The 18,019-nt window shown below is 38.4% G+C and overlaps 1 protein-coding gene across 3 annotated transcripts; it reads right to left on the reverse strand.

Moving 5' to 3' along the window:
• Window positions 1-11,076: 11,076 nt before the first annotated feature.
• LOC122015004 (ATP-dependent RNA helicase DEAH12, chloroplastic-like) lies at window positions 11,077-17,304 on the reverse strand. Of its 3 annotated transcripts, none has more exons than XM_042571600.1 (4): window positions 17,014-17,304; window positions 16,256-16,894; window positions 15,153-15,883; window positions 11,077-11,651 (listed from the first exon to the last, which is right to left on the reverse strand). In XM_042571600.1, exons 2-4 carry the CDS (start codon window positions 16,652-16,654, stop codon window positions 11,267-11,269), a joined length of 1,515 nt encoding a protein of 504 aa, XP_042427534.1. In that variant the 5' UTR covers window positions 16,655-16,894; window positions 17,014-17,304; the 3' UTR covers window positions 11,077-11,266. The 3 variants fall into 3 exon arrangements, with proteins under 3 accessions (XP_042427534.1, XP_042427536.1, XP_042427535.1); XM_042571602.1 differs by having other exon boundaries at window positions 16,256-16,900; XM_042571601.1 differs by having other exon boundaries at window positions 16,256-17,304.
• Between the last annotated feature and the right edge of the window lie 715 nt (window positions 17,305-18,019).

Here is an 18,019-nt window from a genome sequence, read left to right on the forward strand (position 1 = left end):
CAGAGTTTCCTTAACTTACTATCATCCAAAACTTCACCAATACCGTCGGTCAAGTTAAACTTTTGTCCTTTTTTAAACTAGTCCTAATTATCCATCCGAGTATGTTTATTAATTTTAGAGGTGCCAACTAGTTTGGAGTCTCCCCCTGAATTATTGGACTTGAGTTTTAGGTTTTGGGTTTGTGTCGATTTGTTTTATAATTATGATAGACTTAGTTATAGTTTTGGTTTGATTTATTTTTTTTTATTTAATTTAGGTTTATGTCGATTTGTTCCATAGTTGCAATAGATTGAGTTTAGGTTGATTTTATTTAACTTAGGTTTATTAGATTTGATTTTATTCTTTTGGTTTAAAGTTTTAATTTTTGGAATTGAGGGTGAGTTATTTGATTTATTTTGCTTTATGTAGTGAATATTATTTTTTGGTATATAATATAGGTTAAGTCCTACTTACGTGGTTAAGCACACTTTCGGAACTCAGGCCTTAGTTTAATTTTTATTTTGAGTGATTAGAGATATAAATGTTTTATTAGTTGAACTAGACTCCTATCCAAGTCTAGATTTGTTGTATATCTCTCTTTGTGATCCAAGTATTAAATCAAGGTACTTAGATCGAGTTGTGAATTTTTCTCATAGTTGTTTTAGTTCAACTACTTCTCCTTTCAAACTGAAATTCTCCTTTTTAAGTGTTGCAATTTGAGTTGGAGTTTTAGATTGAATCGACTCGGTCATTGAGATTGATTTTAATTATTCGTTAAGTGTTTTATTTTCTAAATTTAGTTCATTTACTTGATTTTTATACAAGGTTAATCTCTTATGTAAACATGCAATTATTTTAAAAAAATTTCTTGCTTAAAGTAAATTGTACCTCATTGGAACCTTTAGAAATGAGTGCGGACTCATGGCTCGATTCGGGTTCGGACCCATCTTCCGATTCGCTTTCCGATCCTAGTCCATATGCCATTAGCATGAGATAGTTGGAGTTTTTGGTTCATCGATGTCCGATTCATCCGCAGACGATTCATCCCACATTGCTTTGAGGGCTTTCTTTTTCTTTAGATTTGGACAGTCATTCTTGTAATGCCCCTTCTTGTTGCATCCAAAACACGTGACGTTCGTCTTATTGATGCTGGAGTTGATCTTTTGCAGGTCCCTTTTAGTGAAGTTTTTCTTTCTCCTGGTGAACATCTTTCTTATCAGGTTTACTAAGTGTTCTTCATCGTCTGAGTCTTGGTCAGACTCAACTTCAGGTTCTGGTTTAGTTCTGGCTTTTTCTTTTGATGTTCCTGCAATAAAAGCAACACCTTTCTTGAGTTTAGCGTTAGTCTGTTCGTGTAACTCTAATTCACAGAAAAGTTCATCTAATTTCAATTTGGATAAGTACCTCGAAATCTTATAGGCACCCATGATGGATGCCCACAGTGCATTTCAAGGAAATGCGTTTAGAGTATTCCTTATTGTTGGGATTCAATCAAAGTCCCACATTAGAAAGATTTGGTAAAGATCATGGGGTTAAAAGAATGAATGATATCTCCATTGGCATGAGGCCTTTTGGGGAGAGCCCAAGAGTAAAGCCATGAGAGCCTAGGCCCAAAGTGGATAATATCATGTCATTGTGGAGATATGTGGACATCCTTTGGGCACAACAAATGGTATCGAAGCCATGGTCTAGACCATGTGGGGTGGCCTTGAACGAAGTTGAGGGTGAGCCCAGAGTAGGTTAGGGTGATCGGATGTTTGCGAGGAGGACCAGAGCATGTCAGAGTGACTGAATACTCGCGGCGAGGCTCGAAGTAGGTTAAGGTGACTGGATGTTCGCGGGGAACCCAAACTAGGTCAAGGTGACCAGATGCTTCCAGGGAGACCTGGAGTAGGTCAGAGTAATCGAATATTTACGGGGCGGCAAGTAGGTCAAGGTAACCGGATGCTTACAAGGGGGCCCGAAGCAGGTCAGGGTGACCAGATGCTCGCGGATAAGCTTGAAGCAGGTCAAGATTGACCGGATCTAGCTGCTTACAGGAAGGCGGATGCTTGTGGGAAAGGCCCCGAAGCAGGTTAGGGTGACCGGATACTCGCGGGGAGAATAGGAGCAGGTCAGGGTGACCAGATGCTCGTAAGGAGGCAAGTAGGTCAGGGTGACCGAATGCTCGCAGGGAGGCCCGAAGAAGATCAAGGTGACTGGGTGTGGATGCTTGCGAGAAGGCCCAGAGCAGGTCAGGTGACCAGATGCTCGCGGGGAGGCCAGGACCATAAGAGTAATTGTGGTCATTCGTTTGATGGGAGGATTGTTGGGGTTCAATCAAAGTCCCACATTGGAAAGATTTGGTAAAGATCATGGGGTTAAAAGGATGGATGATATCTCTATTGGCATGAGACCTTTTGAGGAGAGCCCAAGAGCAAAGCTATGAGGGCTTAGGCCCAAAATGGACAATATCATGCCATTGTGGAGATATGTGGACATCCTTTGGGCACAACACTTATAAGATCCCAGTTCTCCATCTAGTGGTCGATTGTGTAAAGTCCGTTGAAGATATCTTTTATCCTCGTGTGCAGCTGACTAGCAGTCTCACCTTATTTGCATTTTTATATTAAATAACTTATTTAAATATAGATCTCTTTTCGTTACCTTTGCGTCGTTAGTTTCTTCGTGTAGTTCTATGAGCTTGTCTCATAGTTTCTTTGCATTTTCGTGTTGGCCGACATGATTTAGCTCCTCCTTTGTCAACCCGCGCTGGATTGTGTTGAGGGTGTTGAAATCGATCTGAGCCTTCTTCTTCATTTCTGGATTCCAATTTTTTGGGTCCATTGGAATTCTAGCATTGTCAACTAGCACCTTGTACCCTTTGGTGATACTGAACCATTGGTCGAAGTCAGTCTTTAGGTACACCTCCATTCGCTTCTTTCAGTATGGGAAATTATCCTCATTGAAGAGTGGTGGACAAACGGTGTTGTATCCCTCGTTTTGGGCCATGAACCTTACTGAAAAAAGAAAACTAGAGGGAGGTACCAAGACTTGGTCTTGGATTAGTAGTGCTTGAGAAAAAAATAACTATAGATGACTCGAGTGGTGTTACACCAACTTCGAGTAAATTCGTATGAAAAAGATTTATTTGAAAAGGTAAATTTTACCAATTCAAATAAGTTTTGAAAATATGAAATCCAAAATAAAATGATTCCCTCGGTTTGATTGATGATTGCACCAATTCAGAGCAGAACCTCGCTCTAATACCACTTGTTAGATCGAGTCACACGTGATAGGGGAGGTGAATTATGTGATTTTGAAAAACTTATCTTTTCTTTTTAAAACTAAGATCAAAGTACGCAGCGGAAAACTAAGTTAGACAACGAATTAGAAAAGACACACAAGGAAGTACGCAAACACAGTTGATTTACTTGGTTTGGAGCCTGCAACGACTCCTACTCCAAGACCCAGGTCCCGTAAAACTATTGATGGGTAATCCACTAAACGTCTCTTCCGGTACCCTCAGAAGAGGTTATCGAATACAAGATCAAAGTAGGATAGTGTAACAACCTACACTTCCTTTTTACAAGTATGACAGGTAAACAGTAAATAAAAAATTCGTTACCAACACTTTAGAAGATAGGAATCTGAACAGGCTTGTGCATTGGTGTTGGTCTGCCAGCAGCGGTCGGATATCGCAGAGTAGTAGTGCGGCAACAACATATCGTAGTCGAAGCAGCAGAAGAATCGTAGAAGCTCAGTATCAAGTTCTATTTTTTCAGTGTCTTTGAAGTGCTAATCTAGGCCCTTTATATAGCTGAGTTAAACCTAATCCAGATCCACTGATCTTGGGATCAGGGTGTGACTTGACACTGATCGGTTGACCGATCCAGCTGTTCAGTCGGCCGAACCCTCTAAATCTGTCCAGCTTCACATCTAGATTCAGCCGCTCCGGATTGAGCCTTCGTTCGGTCGATCGATCCCGCCGTTCAATCGACTAATCCCTCTTTCCTTACTGGCTTATCTGGTCCGATCAATCTGCTCTAATCAAGTCAACTCTTATCCACCATTCGACCGACTGAACTTGAGGTTTGGTCGACTGATCCCTTGGTCGAGCCTTAGCCGCAAGCTGATTTGATCTCCGGGGTTTGGTCGACTGATCTAGACGTTCAGTCAACTGATCCCAGTATAATTCTAACCTACATAAGTGTTAGTCTTCCTGCAAAACAAAGTTAGAATAACAAATAATAAAACATATAAAGATAAGTTTTGATAGCCTTCGGACTATCTGGTTCTAACTTTGAGTTTCGTTGAAACTCTAGGTCGGATCGGCGCCTACTATTCCCTCTTCGGGGAACGTGTCCTCACCTAGTCACTCTTCTCCAGTGACCTACCTTTACTTACCAATTTGTTGTTGGTTGACTAGCCTCTTGACCCACCAGGTCTTCATGTCAGTTGTCCGGTCCCGCGGACGCAACTGGACTTCTGTCAATTTTCCGGTCACGCGGACCCAACCAGACTTCCTGCTAGATATTCGGTTGGCCCGTTGACCTATCTATACTTCACACCAGCTATCTGGTCCCGTGGACCTACCTGGATTTCCGCCTGGTGTCTGGTCCTTCGGACTCATCAATTCCTGCACACTCTGTAAAGCAGTTAGATCACAAAACACCTAACTTAACTCACTTGTCATTCATCAAAACCTAAGTTAGACCATCAGTGCAAACTGCACCAACACTTATTTCTAAATCATTAGAGATATAATATGCATCTACTAAGATTAACCATTCGGGAGTACTAGGAAATGAGTTAAGTGCGTACCTTAGCGAATCTCTATTATATTGGTTACCTTTTCTCTGAGATTTATGTGTCCGGTGATGAGTTCCTTGATCCTTGAGTGGAGGTGTGCGATGATTTCTCCTTCTAACCAGAGGTTGCAGATCTGGTTTTGAAGCAGGTCCCGTCTCGCGAGTTTGACTTCGGGCGTACCTTCATTAGCTCCAGGAACTTCTTCCAAAGTTCCTTTATTGATTCATAGGCTCTAATTTTGTTGACTTCTTGTGAAGGTAGCACGCTCAGTAGATGAAATTTGGCTCGTCTATTCGCTATGAAGTATGTTTGCTCCTTCTTAGTCCATTGATATTCTTCTTTGTCCTTCAGTGCTACAAAACCAGACTTCAAAATTAGTAATAAATCAAAGTCCATTTTGAAGAATACCTCTATCTTTCTTTTCCAAATCATGAACTCCCCCTCAAACTTAGGTGGGTAGATGCTCAGTCTGACCATCTCTTATACTTCGGTCGGCGGTTAGTCCTTTTGAAGTGACCTTGCTCTGATATCACTTGTTGGTCCCTTGTGACCGGTAAAAGGGGGTGAATTGCCTGAGAATAAAAATTAACCTTTCTCTACTTATAACTTGATTAAAACTAACACTTGTATAAAAAGAATTAACAAACTAATTAGGAAGAAAGAAGAGGCACAGAAGAATTTACTTGGTTTGTGATCAAAAGATTGTTAATCCAAGACGTTGAAAAATCTCACTAAAGTCTCCTTCAGGCGGAAAAACCTTTTACAACGTTGATAGCTCACATAGTAGTGGAACAAACAAAGAAATTGATTACAAATAATAATCTCTAGCTACTGGGATTAGGATTGTATTTATAACCTGAATCGGAATACCTGAAAGGGTTCCAGATACTTAGACGTGGATAGAATTTTATCCATGTTATATCAGATCGCAACAGGTGGCTTTGCGATAAACTTTCTGGTCTAAGCGCCCAGATTGGACTGAACCAGCTCGACCAGGGCATGAGCTCAGGGTGCGTTGGGTCCGAGCGGTCCGGGCGCCTAGACATAGTCCAAGCGCCCGAAGTCTGGATGCCCAGAATAGCTCCGGGCGTCGAAACCAAATTGAACTTCCGGTTAACTTTTCATCCAGGTCTTTCGCTCCAGCTTCACTCGCTTGGGTGATTTTGGTCATCCGAAATAGGGCCCACCCAAACTCATTTTCCAACCTTCTCAAACAACCTTCTACTCCGGCTTCTCGTCCTTCGGAACCGCCGCATGTTTCCTTCTCGTCCGCCAGCCTACTCTTCCGCACAGCCTCGTCCCTTGGACACACCAAGCCCGTCGACTCTCTCCTGTATCGTCCTTCTCGCTAGCTGCATCTTTTGCTCGACTTCCTGTGCTCCTAAGCTCCTGCACACTTAGATACAAGGATCAAACCACAACAGGGTCTAACTTGACTTGGTTGATCACATTAAAACTCCCATGAGGTACTTACATATTGAACTCTCTCAGTTCTATGGTCCACTTTATTAGTCGCCCGGATGGCTCTGGGTTGACGAGGACTCTCCCTAGTGTGTTGTTAGTTAACACAATTATGGGATACGAGAGAAAAAAAAGGCGTAACCTCTAAGCGGCGAGGACCAGTCCATACGCCAACTTCTCAGGACAGGTGTAGCGATATTCAACATCTTTCAATAAGTGACTCAAGAAGTACACTGACTGTTGTTCAGCTCCATTCTATGGCACCAACCCTGATCCGACCACTCACTTTGTGGACGACAAGTACATCCATAGTGGCTCGCCAGCGATGGGCTTTCTGTCGGTACCCCATGGTAGTTTTGATGTGATCGACCAAGTCAGGTTAGCTCCTGTTAGTGTTTAATCCTTGTGTCTAGGTGTACAGGAGCTTAGGAATATAGAAAGTCGAGCGGAAGACACAGCTAGCGAGAAAGAAGGCATAGGAGAGAGCCGACGGGCTCGGTGCATCCGAGGGAGAAGGTGTTGCGGAAGAGTACACCGACGGACGAGAAGGACGCACGCGACAATCCGAGGGACGAGAAACCAGGGAGGAAGTCTGCTCGAGGAGAAGGCCGAAAAATAGGTTCGGGTGAGCCCTATTCCGGTTGGCCGAAATCACCCTAGCAAACAGAGTAGCAGAAGAGCCAAAAAGGAGCTGCGGAGCTGCTGGAGGCACCTTCATTGGAGTTAAGGCACATCCTTGCCTTTCAGTAGGAAGGCGCCTTCAACCCACATGGAAGGCGCCTTCAACCTTGATTGAAGGTGCCTTCAATCTAGCAGATTTGAACGCTGCTGAGGACAATGTTTTATCCTCGGCAAATAAAGATCTATCTCTTGAAGGCGCCTTAAACCTCTATTGAAGGCGCCTTCAAGCTACGGATAAAATTCTACAGGGGTTATAAAAAAATCTCTAGACCTACAAATAGGTAACAACTTTTGTATTGATTTCCTATCCACTTTCTGAGCTTTCAACGAGTGTAAGAGGTTTCTCCGTCTTCAAAGAAGGAGATCTTTAGTGCGTTTACTTGTCTTGGATTAATAACCTCCCTGATTATAACCAAATAACTATTTTGGCCTCATTTTTTTTGTTGTTCAATTATTCTATTTTTTTTTGTACTACTAATCTGAGTTAAAAGTCGAGGAAGGTTTTTTTTAAACAGCTAGTTCACTTCCCCTCCCTCCGGCCTACCTAGGCTAGCAATTGGTATCAGAGCGAGGTTCGCTTCAGGAGGACTAACCGCTGAACGAAGCATACGAGATGACCGGATCAAGCATCTACTCACCGAAATTCGAGAGGGATTCTGCCAACTAGAAGAAGAAGATGGAGGTATTTTTCAAAACTGATTTCGATTTGCTTTTAATAATGGAATTTGGTTTTGTAGCACTCGAAGGCAAATAAAAATACCATTGGACCAAAAAGGAGCAGGCCAATTTCGTGGCAAACTGTAAAGCAGAGTTCTATCTGCTAAGCATCTTACCACCATAAAAAGTCAATCGGATCGGAGCCTATGAGTTTGCAAAAGAGATCTGGAGAAATTCTTGGAACTACATGAAGGAACCTCGGAGGCGAAACTCGCGAGATGGGATCTGCTCAGAAATCAGATCAGCAACATCAACTGGAAGAAAGTGAAACCGTTGCACACCTTCACTCAAAGATCAAGGAGCTCATTACTGGACTCACGAATCTCAGAGAAAATGCAAGTAACCGAGATTCGCTAAGGTACGCTCTTAACGTATCCCCTAAAAATACTGAATGAGCATCATTAGTAGATGCTTATTATATATTTAAGGATATAGATTCAACCACTTTAGAAAAATTATTTTCAACTTTTGAAGTCCATGAAATGAGATGTGCAGATCCAAAGAAAGAGTATAACATTGCCTTAAAGGCAAAGGCGGATGAACAAGATTCAAAATCTTCTCTCGATGATAATAAAACAACACTGATGGTATGTAAATTTAAAAAGTTATTTAAGACTAAAAGATTTAATCAAATAAAAAGAAGGATAAGATACTACCACTATAATAAAGAAGGACATGTGAAAGATAACTATCCTTAATTGAAAGACAAGAATAAGAAGCCGACCCAAGAGAACAACTATAAGAATATGAAAACGATTTGGGATGAAATGTCGTCCGAATCGAAAATTGAAGCCAACACCTGACTTGTGCTAGTGGCAAGTCACCAAGAAGAAGGAGATGAAGCAAGCTCGTCCAAAATGAGCATCGAAGCAAGGCTTGGTCGATCCCTTGCTTGGGCACCAAGCAAGGATGTGGCTGGCCCCTTTCTTGGGTAGGAAGTAAAACCAAAATGGGTGAATACGAGGTTTTATAGAGGCTACAACAGGGATCGAGAGGAGGAATTGGTTTTGGCCTCCTGATAGACTTGAGCTTCCTGTGTTCGACCCAAACACCCAACTCAAGTTCATCAATAATAACTCATACCACTAAAGAGTTATTATTGAACTACCGCACCAATCCCATATTACAATATGTGCTCCTACTTATCATGAGTGTGTTAGTCTCCCTGTGTTTAAGATATCATATGTCCGTTAATTAAATAAGTTACTGACAATTCACTTAATTAACATCTAGCTCCAAGAGTAGTACCACTCAACCTTATTATCATGTCGGACTAAGTCCACCTGTAGGGTTTACATGATAATCCTTATGAGCTCCTCAAGGGGACATCATCAACCTAGATTACTAGGACACATTTTCCTTTTATAATCAATAAGACACCATATAAATAATATTATTTCCCAACTTATCGGACCTATTGATTTAACTGAATAAATCTCACTCTTTGATAAATTAAAGAAATAAATACTAAGTATATGTGTTTGTTATTATATCGGGATTAAGAGTGCGCACATCCATAATAACAGAGGTTTTGTTCTTTTATGCAGTCAGTATAAAAAGAACAATCTCAAATGATCCTACTCAATACACACATAGTGTACTAGTGTGATTTTATAGTCAAGATAAACTAATACCAAATTACACTACAACCATTCCAATGGTTTGTCCCAATCCATCTTGGTTGTGAGCTACTTTTTTTTATAATTTATAAGGAACTGATAACATTATCTTCTGTGTGACACCATACACCATGTTATCTACCAATATAAATTAAATGAGCAACTGTATTTAACTAAATACAGACATTTGACCAATGTGATTCTCATTTCAAAATAAATGTTCATATAAAAAGCTAGACTTTTAGTATACATCCTAACAAACCCGACCCTCCGATCTGTAGAAAATTGAGACGCGGAGAGTCGGATACAAAATTACAACTCAATTTTGCCACAAGGAGCCCTAAGCTTTCATAGAGCTTAATAGATCAAATCTAATTCACTATAGATAATGATTAAGGTTGATACGTCGTTGTAAAAGCAACAGTTCATATTGTATATCATAGGATGATCTATCTACATAAATACTCATTGAGGATAGAAAATCAAATATAGATTAAGTGTTTACAAGCAATTGGGTGAAACCGAAGTCCTAGAATCACTTCACCCTTCACTCACTCCTCTTCTCTATCTCTTCCTTAAACCTCTCTCAACTCTTATTCTCTTAAGTTTGTTCGTAACTATTTTTGATTCTCTAGATAACCTATTTTATCATTTTGACTAATACTTAATTCACAATTCTTGTGAAACCGATATCTTAATTATTTGATGGCATCTCCTTACACTTATGAATTTACCACCATATCATACCTAAAGGATCAGAATTCACTTTTTGCGGCTTTCAGGAGGAGACACAGTGGCACCTTATCTTTAGGCATGACTTTATAACGGAGCTACGGAGATGGATCAGGAGTGGCTACACATGCATCTGAGCATGTCCACCTACATGAGGATGCTTTGAGTCTTCAGGCATTCCTACCATGAGACCTAGGTTTTGATGAAAGCTCGTCATCTTATTATTTCTTCTATAATACACTACCTATAATTGACAAGGAATAATTATTTATTTGTGGGGGTTCGGATATCAGAGAGTATCTTCGGGAGGCTACAACTTACAAGTGCACGTGTTTCGGGCTATTGTTTACTCGGACCTGATGTTGTATCAGGAATGAGTGGCACCCGAGACTTATATTATCCATGTTGACTCATATATATACCTTCACACATTTACCTATAAAAAAATATTTTACAGCCGACTTATGATTGAACGAAATGAATGTAAAGACTATCGGTCTAAAAAACAAGGTGTTATCACTCTTCTTAAACATTCCGTATCATCAATTTCATAATAAATTATAAAAAATATTTTATTCTAATACAATAATCCTAGAGAAGATTAGATGTCTAACAAAATATTTTACATCTACTAAAAAATTAATCTCAAAATTTATTAAAATAAATACTCATGTAAATACCAACTACATCAATTCATATATAAAATATAAAATGAAGTCAAATACATATTCATATAAATACCACCTACATTAACTCATAGATAAAATATAAAATGAAGTCAAATACATATTCATATAAATACCACCTACATTAACTCATAGGTAGAATATAGAACGAGGTAGAATGTGATGCGAAGATCGATACATGGAAGTAGATTGGAAAGGAAGATCGTTTCAGTAATTAATATTTACATTTCTTATTAAAACAAAGTTGATAAAATGAATTTTTAGTTTGAAATTTAAGATATTGGATAAAACCATTATCTCTTGGCTCAAACTCAAGAACATGCATCCAACAAATTCTTGTATTTTAAAAGTCGATAATTCATTAAGCAATCACATAGTCCCTGTTTATAATAGCAAAATAGAACACTAAATTAAACTGAAATGATCAATAATTCATTAAACTTTTACACAGTTTCTACTACAATTTTTTCCTTTTTAAGAATAAGATAATAGCAACTAGAATTCTAGAATTTCAAATCCCAAATGATGCAAACACTATATCTTATGACATGCTATCATTTATTAGCAAAATGAGTTTCAAATGGTGTTACCGAACTGAATTCACTGAACAAAATCCTCGTGGTAGCTGTCACTAATAACGGATACGAACCTCTCAAGCCAGGGGAGCTGGTGGAGGTCTTTCACGGTATCCATGTAAGAATCAGAACATCGAGGAGAAGATTGCGGAGAGTGGTGGAGGTCACTTAGGTCGATTCCTCCAGAGAGAAACCTTTGTACAAGCGCCAATTGTGCCCTTTCTTGCTCGGAGTATTCATCTGTCAGGGCTGGCAGGGAATCAAAAGACTCCCATGTCCAGAGCTCTGATCCGTCGGTCGAGGGTGTTGCAGAAGTCTCGGGATTGTTCCCGCCCCAAAAGGCACAATGACAGGTCTGAATGCCATTCCTATATTCCGCACCACACATGTAGCAGAACACATGCCCACACCTGCCGAGCAAAAGCAGAAAATTGAAGATGTCTGAGTTCATATCATGTCGAAAAAGTGTCGATCTACTTCATCTGAACAAGAAGTATCAAAACCAGAAAACACCAGTTTAAGCTTTATTCAACCTCTCCACATGTGCTAATGCTAATAAAGAAAGCACTGGAAAAGTTATGCATAAAAAAAACACAAGTAGGGCACCGAGAAACCCACGCCTAGCATGGGCCTGCAAACATGGCCGATCACGGCACAACACAACTCAATTAGGGCAGGGTCATGCTTAGCCATGGTCAGCCTGGACTTCCGTATAGAAATGTTTGTGTTATTCCTGAACACAAAGATGAACAATCCTCAACCAACTTTAAGAAACAACAGAAATCTGCTTGGTTAAAGCTATAGACTTCTTATTGCCTGAGAAAGGAATTGTGTAACTTTCTTTTACTGGTGTGATTATTTGGCGAGAAAAGAGTCAAAAACTCATTGCAGGAGTTTCATGTTCAGTGGCATGACCATAAGGGTATGTTGCATATTATCATGGTATGTTATGGATCTATTATGCAACACAAACCAAGCTCGGCTAAGTTTCTTTGACACCCTTGGGATGACACTAGTCTTAAGTTTCTTTGGCACGGAGAACACCTTAACACAATGTTGGATGGTCAAACACAAAGGCAACGATAGCAAAAAGCTAATCAGATGGCTATAATGTCCAATTCAAGATCAAAATGATGATGGGATAGTACATTTCAATACGTTAAATTTTAACCATATTGGCAGATGCCACTAGAGAAGTGATCCTTAAGAAACAAAGTCATAATAAAGCAAAAAAGAAAAATTAAAAATTAAAATTAAGACTAGTGGTGCAGCTTTTTGTACAAGGAAACTTCTTAAAAAGATAATATAACTTAAGACCTGAAAAATTACAACAAACAACATGAAAACAAATCTAAAACTGTCATTTTAAGGGACAATATCACTTCACCTAATGTTCAATTTGGTTTGAGATAAATCAAATCTAGATTTGAGAAAGGTTCAAAGTTGTTCACAAGTTCTTACAATTCCCTGTAAAACATAAAATTGAATTGCTTAGGCTATGTCTAATTGGAGTGAAGAAGATGGAGAGAAAGGAGGAGGGATAGGGGCAAAAGAGGGAAGGAAAGAGGAGTGATCCAGAGTTTACTCAAAAGTAGGGACTACAATTTATTCTTTCCTCACTCTTACAATTAAATGACGTGGGGATGGGACAAAAAAAAACCTTGTATATATGAGATGTACATGAGATGGATTTTTATGCTCTGCCCCCTCACTCCACTTATCTTGCAAATATATTAGTTACAATTTATATATTTTGTAGATAATAATATATATTTTACACTATATTTTTTGCCTTACCATAAACTCAACCCGCTTCTCACATGATCCAGAAGTGGGACAGAGTGAGAATGGGAAAGAAGAATTCTTCACATAACCCCTGATTTACCATATACTTCGTATGTAAACAAGGGATGAGAAAAGGCAGTTCAATGCACGAAGCTCTCGGTCTCGAGGAAGGGTCAGACTATATTGGGTCTATTGTATGTGATCTTACCCTGCATTACACGAGGTTATTTTCACAACTCGAACGACAGCAGCTTTACCATTGCATAAAGACTCCCCTTCAAGAACGGGATGGGAAGTTAAAAAAATGGCCCAACATCTAGTGGTGATCAATGGTTAGGGATGAATAAATGATACATTAATCAAGCATTTCCTTCTTTCTCTCCTACTCTATCTATTTTTGGGCAAAACCAATTTGGAGGAAAAGAGAGACAGAGGGTGTGTTTGGTTTGTGCGTTTTTCATTTTTATTTTCTGGAAAACGCACGTTTCTGAAAAATAGTGTTTGGTTTGCATTTTCTATATCTGTTTTTTAAAAAAATAGATAGCATTTTCGGGAAAAATAGAGAATGTCTAAAAGTCATTTTCTATTTTCTAAAAAACATGCATTTTTCAGAAAATGAAAATAAAAAACACGCAAACCAAACGCACCCTAAGGGATTCCTCCATAGTTTCCATCTCTCAGCAGCTTTATCAAAACAGGTAATTGCTCCTCAATCTTTCCCCTCCCTTCCCTTAGTTTCATTCTCTGTAATAGCTTTATCAAAATAGGTAATTGCTCCTCTTTCTTTTCCTCTCCCTCCCCCTCTATTTTGGCTTCTGCCCTCCGAGTAAACACTGCCTTAAAGATTTAAATTTTAAGAAACATTCCACTTAAAGTTAGAAACTAACAAATTTATCCTTTTGGTCAGGTAAAATGTTTATATTTGAACCTTTATCAGAAAAGCTATCTATGTTCCCTTTCACAAGCATGTCATTGGTCCTTGGGATACTGTCACAGTCATTTTGAAGTTCTTTCTCATTTTCTTCATTATTTTGCATTCATGTATCCATCAAAATGAGTATAGACCATAAGAACTTTCTATGAGCTACATTCATACAGAAAAGTAAAATGCTATGTAATAAAAACTAAAAACGCAGTTTAATCCTTGTTGATAGTCAGTAAATGTATTAAAGCATTTCTGATGATTTCTGAATGGAGCCAATGAGAAACAACCTTGATTGAGATTGCTCAGTTCAATGGTCTGTGCAAACATTAGTTTTCAATACCAATAGAAGAACATGGAGACAGCAAACATGCAAGTAGTCCAGTTAGGTTCTGAAAGTAACTACCCTTATCATATGCACAACACAAGAGAAATATAAAGATTTTTTTTAACAACACTATGATGATTCTCCAAATCAACAAGCTTACAGGTGCAAGTATTCTTACAGAGTTCAGACCCTGCAAGAATTTGGCAAATATAGCTTTAACGCTAATATGGTCTACATTAGGTTTTGTAATTAAAACTTTACTGTTTTTATGTTGACAACAATCTGCCTTGAAGGGTTGGCACAATTAACATATTGCCCATTTATCGCAATATATCACACTATATTTCTTGAGCATTGACAACCTTGGTCAGTCATTTTTGAAAATGAAGGGTTTGTGATCTAAATAATCGACCAAATCTGGTAAATCTAGATGCCAGATCTTGTTAGCAAGATGGAATAGAACAAAGAATTGGAGACAGATGAAGGATGTTAGGTTTTGGAGGGTTCCAGGGCAAGAATGAATTTTGAGGATAAGGTGAGTTACATGCCAAAGTCAACGGACTTGAATCAAGTACAGGAGGATTGAATTCAAACGGGGGTAAAATTTAAAGAGATTGGTTTAAAATGTTTGGGTTAAAGAGTTCACTTGTGGTATCTGTACAAAAAAACTATGAGGCACAGTCATGCCATGTGAATGAGAAAAATGTGTGGATTTAATCACAAGGGAAAAGAGAAACCGTGTTGCTCCAAAACATGTCCAATTTTCCCCTTAAAATACATGGTTCTGTCAAGCAATCAAGAATGAGAAATTTTGGCAATTCAACTATACTTATCTATGTTAGAAAATGAATTTTATCACAAGCATAGAGGATATACCAGCAGGTCATGTGATAACCCTCGTTTGTGTGCTGAATCATTTGCCCACATTGCTGGCAACGTCTATGCCTAGGGTCTTCTGCCAAGTCATTAGAACTAATATCCCTTGCATCTCTTTCAGATGCTGATAGGTTCTGATAATCCTCGCATGTCATCAAGGAATGCCATGGAACATGACAGTTGATACAAACATCTCTGTGACACTCTAGGCATTGAATTCGGTTGATATCTGATTGAGTTGAAGAACTTGCTCTAGATGACAAACAATGGCCAAGATGGAGTACTCCAGAGCAATTGCGGAAAGGGCAAAAGAATGTGTCTAAATTCTGAACATCCTTCATGGCTCTCTCTAGTAATCCATATCTATCAGATGAGAGAAATGACTTGCATTCAGTGGTTGAAATCAAATGTCTGCATTTTACTTGAGGGCACTTAATAGGAATCTTTGAACACCGCAATTCACGAACAACATATATGATCATGCAATCAGGACAAATTTTATGGGAACAATTCAACTTTAACATCTTTGAACTTTCCTTCTCCTCACAACACATGGGACAAATGTCAGCTGACCAGTCACCAATTGCTTCTCTGGCCAAACGCAATGGCCTCTCTAGTTCATAACTCGATACCAGCTGTATATCAAAGTCTTCAAGCTGCTCAACCAGCTCTAGGATTCTGTGTCCCAAAGCTATCAAAAGTTGGTGGCCAAGAATTTCTGTTTCTGCAATCTGTTAAAGAAATTAGACAGTCAAAATTAATAATCTCACCAAGAAACTAAATTTTTCCATCATAAAGAACAATTACAAACAATTTTCTATAAAATGGCCTATATAACAAAACACTTCATAAAGAAATGAGACGTGTACAGATTTATCTGTTACACAAGGGATCAAAAACAACATAAGAAGAGTAAAACAATTCATCCAGCGCGAAAATCAGGAGGACTACAATCTATGAAGAACTTAAATCGTGCTGTGATCTGGTAGAATAGTTTAATGTTCATTAACTACATAGGTTAAAATTAAATTAGATCAGCGACTACAGAAATATAACAAGATGTTCTTTAGATACAGTGAACAACAAATTTTTAACTTTCTGACCTGATAATACAGTTCTTCAGAATCAGTGAATGCATAGAGCTTTTTAGTTCCATTCTGGATAGCGGCCAATATACCGTCCATCAATGCCAAGTGCTCAGCTACCAAATTCTCTACATAAAAATCAAGTTTTTTCTGCACTTTAATTAGGGAAGCTCCAGCAGATCTTTCCATCACCACTCCAATTCCTGAAGCCTTAGATCCTTTACCCTGAGCATCTGAGGTGGATAGACCTTTAAAAAACATTCTTAGTGAGAACTCATCGAGATCATCTTTAGACCCTTCGGCTAAGGATTCCTCAGTGTCCTGCCACTCCTCTTCTTCTGTACAGCAGCTTCGAAATTCATCTTCCACGTCAGGATTATCCAATAAGCCATCCTCAACGCAATTCACTGTCTCCATTTCCGAATTAGACTAGGTATGATCCTTCTAAAGTTCCAAAAGAATACCGTACTTTCGCAACAACAACAAAAAAGCTAACTTATTATCGAACCTCTCGTCATAGGCAAACCAAAAAATCCCCGATTTTTAAGAGCTTGGGAAAATTACAGGTTTCAATTTGTCAGCCACTTTCTTCAAATCAATAACCAATCTAGAATCCTCACGAGAAGGAAATAAAAATTGAACTTTCAGATCGGCCACCTGGATCTCAAAACCAATTCATCCCGATCAACAGATCAGTAAGACAACAGCCCCATCATAGAGCTTCCATAGCTGAAATCAACGAGAGAGAAAATTAAAAATGGATCATGCCTGCTCACCTCAAATATTATAATCGGAACCCTAAATCAGAATCCTCCCAACAGCAAAGCAGCCCCAAAAGCGCATCGAAGGACAAAAGAGCCTCAAATCCGAGCAAAAACAGTGAGAAAAGCGGCCCAGAATCCCAAATTGGAGAACACCACCATGGATCCTTGCCTCCTTCGTCAATTGGCCGGAAGCACAGGTCCGGATGGAAGACGAGGTGACGCGAGGCGAAGCAGCGAGCTAGAGGAACGAGCAGCGAAAGAGAGAAGAAGCGAAGGAATCATTAATGCGATTGTAGCAAAAGCTGCGGCTTGATTATTCAATAGGAATATTTCATTTCACTCCCAAAGTTACCTTCTTCCTTAAAACACCCTTAAATTTTAAACTCATGAAATCCACCAGACGTTTTAAATACTTCCTGGTAAAAATTAAAAGGGGCGTCAAATTTTATAAATCATTGAAGAATGTCTTTTTTTTCAAAAATAAAAATCAAAAGACGCCACATCCGTGATTTTATTCTGATGTTATTCCTACTGTAATTTGTCAATAATTATTAAAATACGTTTAGGATGAATTTTAATGGAATTTAAATAATTTTATTTATGTTAATAAGGAGTATTTTTAACATAATAGATTTCGTTGAAAATTTTAAAATTTAGGATTTTATTATAACGTATAATAGTTATTAAAAATCTTTTATAAAATTATTCCATAGCTACCATAACAACCATATGGAAGATATTTTCAAGAGAATTTTATTGATAAGTTCTTCTGAATTATTTTTTTAAAATGTCTATTTGATTCTTTTTTTTTTAATTTATAGCGCTTTTTATTTTTATCCACACACATTTCATTGATTATAATTTTACATGAATACTATAAATAAATATTAAAATTTATATATTTGTTCAATATATATATATATATATATATATATATATAATTTATTAAAGTTTTTTCATAAATAAATTTATAAAACATATGTATTCATTTAGTCTAGTCTTGATTTAACTTATTTAG

This window comes from Zingiber officinale, chromosome 8B, assembly GCF_018446385.1.
Source record: "Zingiber officinale cultivar Zhangliang chromosome 8B, Zo_v1.1, whole genome shotgun sequence".
NCBI lineage: Eukaryota > Viridiplantae > Streptophyta > Magnoliopsida > Zingiberales > Zingiberaceae > Zingiber > Zingiber officinale.

Bases quoted from the DNA above. Each gene is read 5' to 3' on its own strand.
- LOC122015004 (XM_042571600.1), bottom strand. From the start codon at position 16,654: ATGGAGACAGTGAATTGCGTTGAGGATGGCTTATTGGATAATCCTGAC. The intron at 15,884-16,255 runs GTCAGAAAGTTA...TTTCTTTAACAG, and splicing joins CTGAAGAACTGTATTATCAG to ATTGCAGAAACAGAAATTCT. The intron at 11,652-15,152 runs GTATATCCTCTA...TTTGCTCGGCAG, and splicing joins GGTTATCACATGACCTGCTG to GTGTGGGCATGTGTTCTGCT.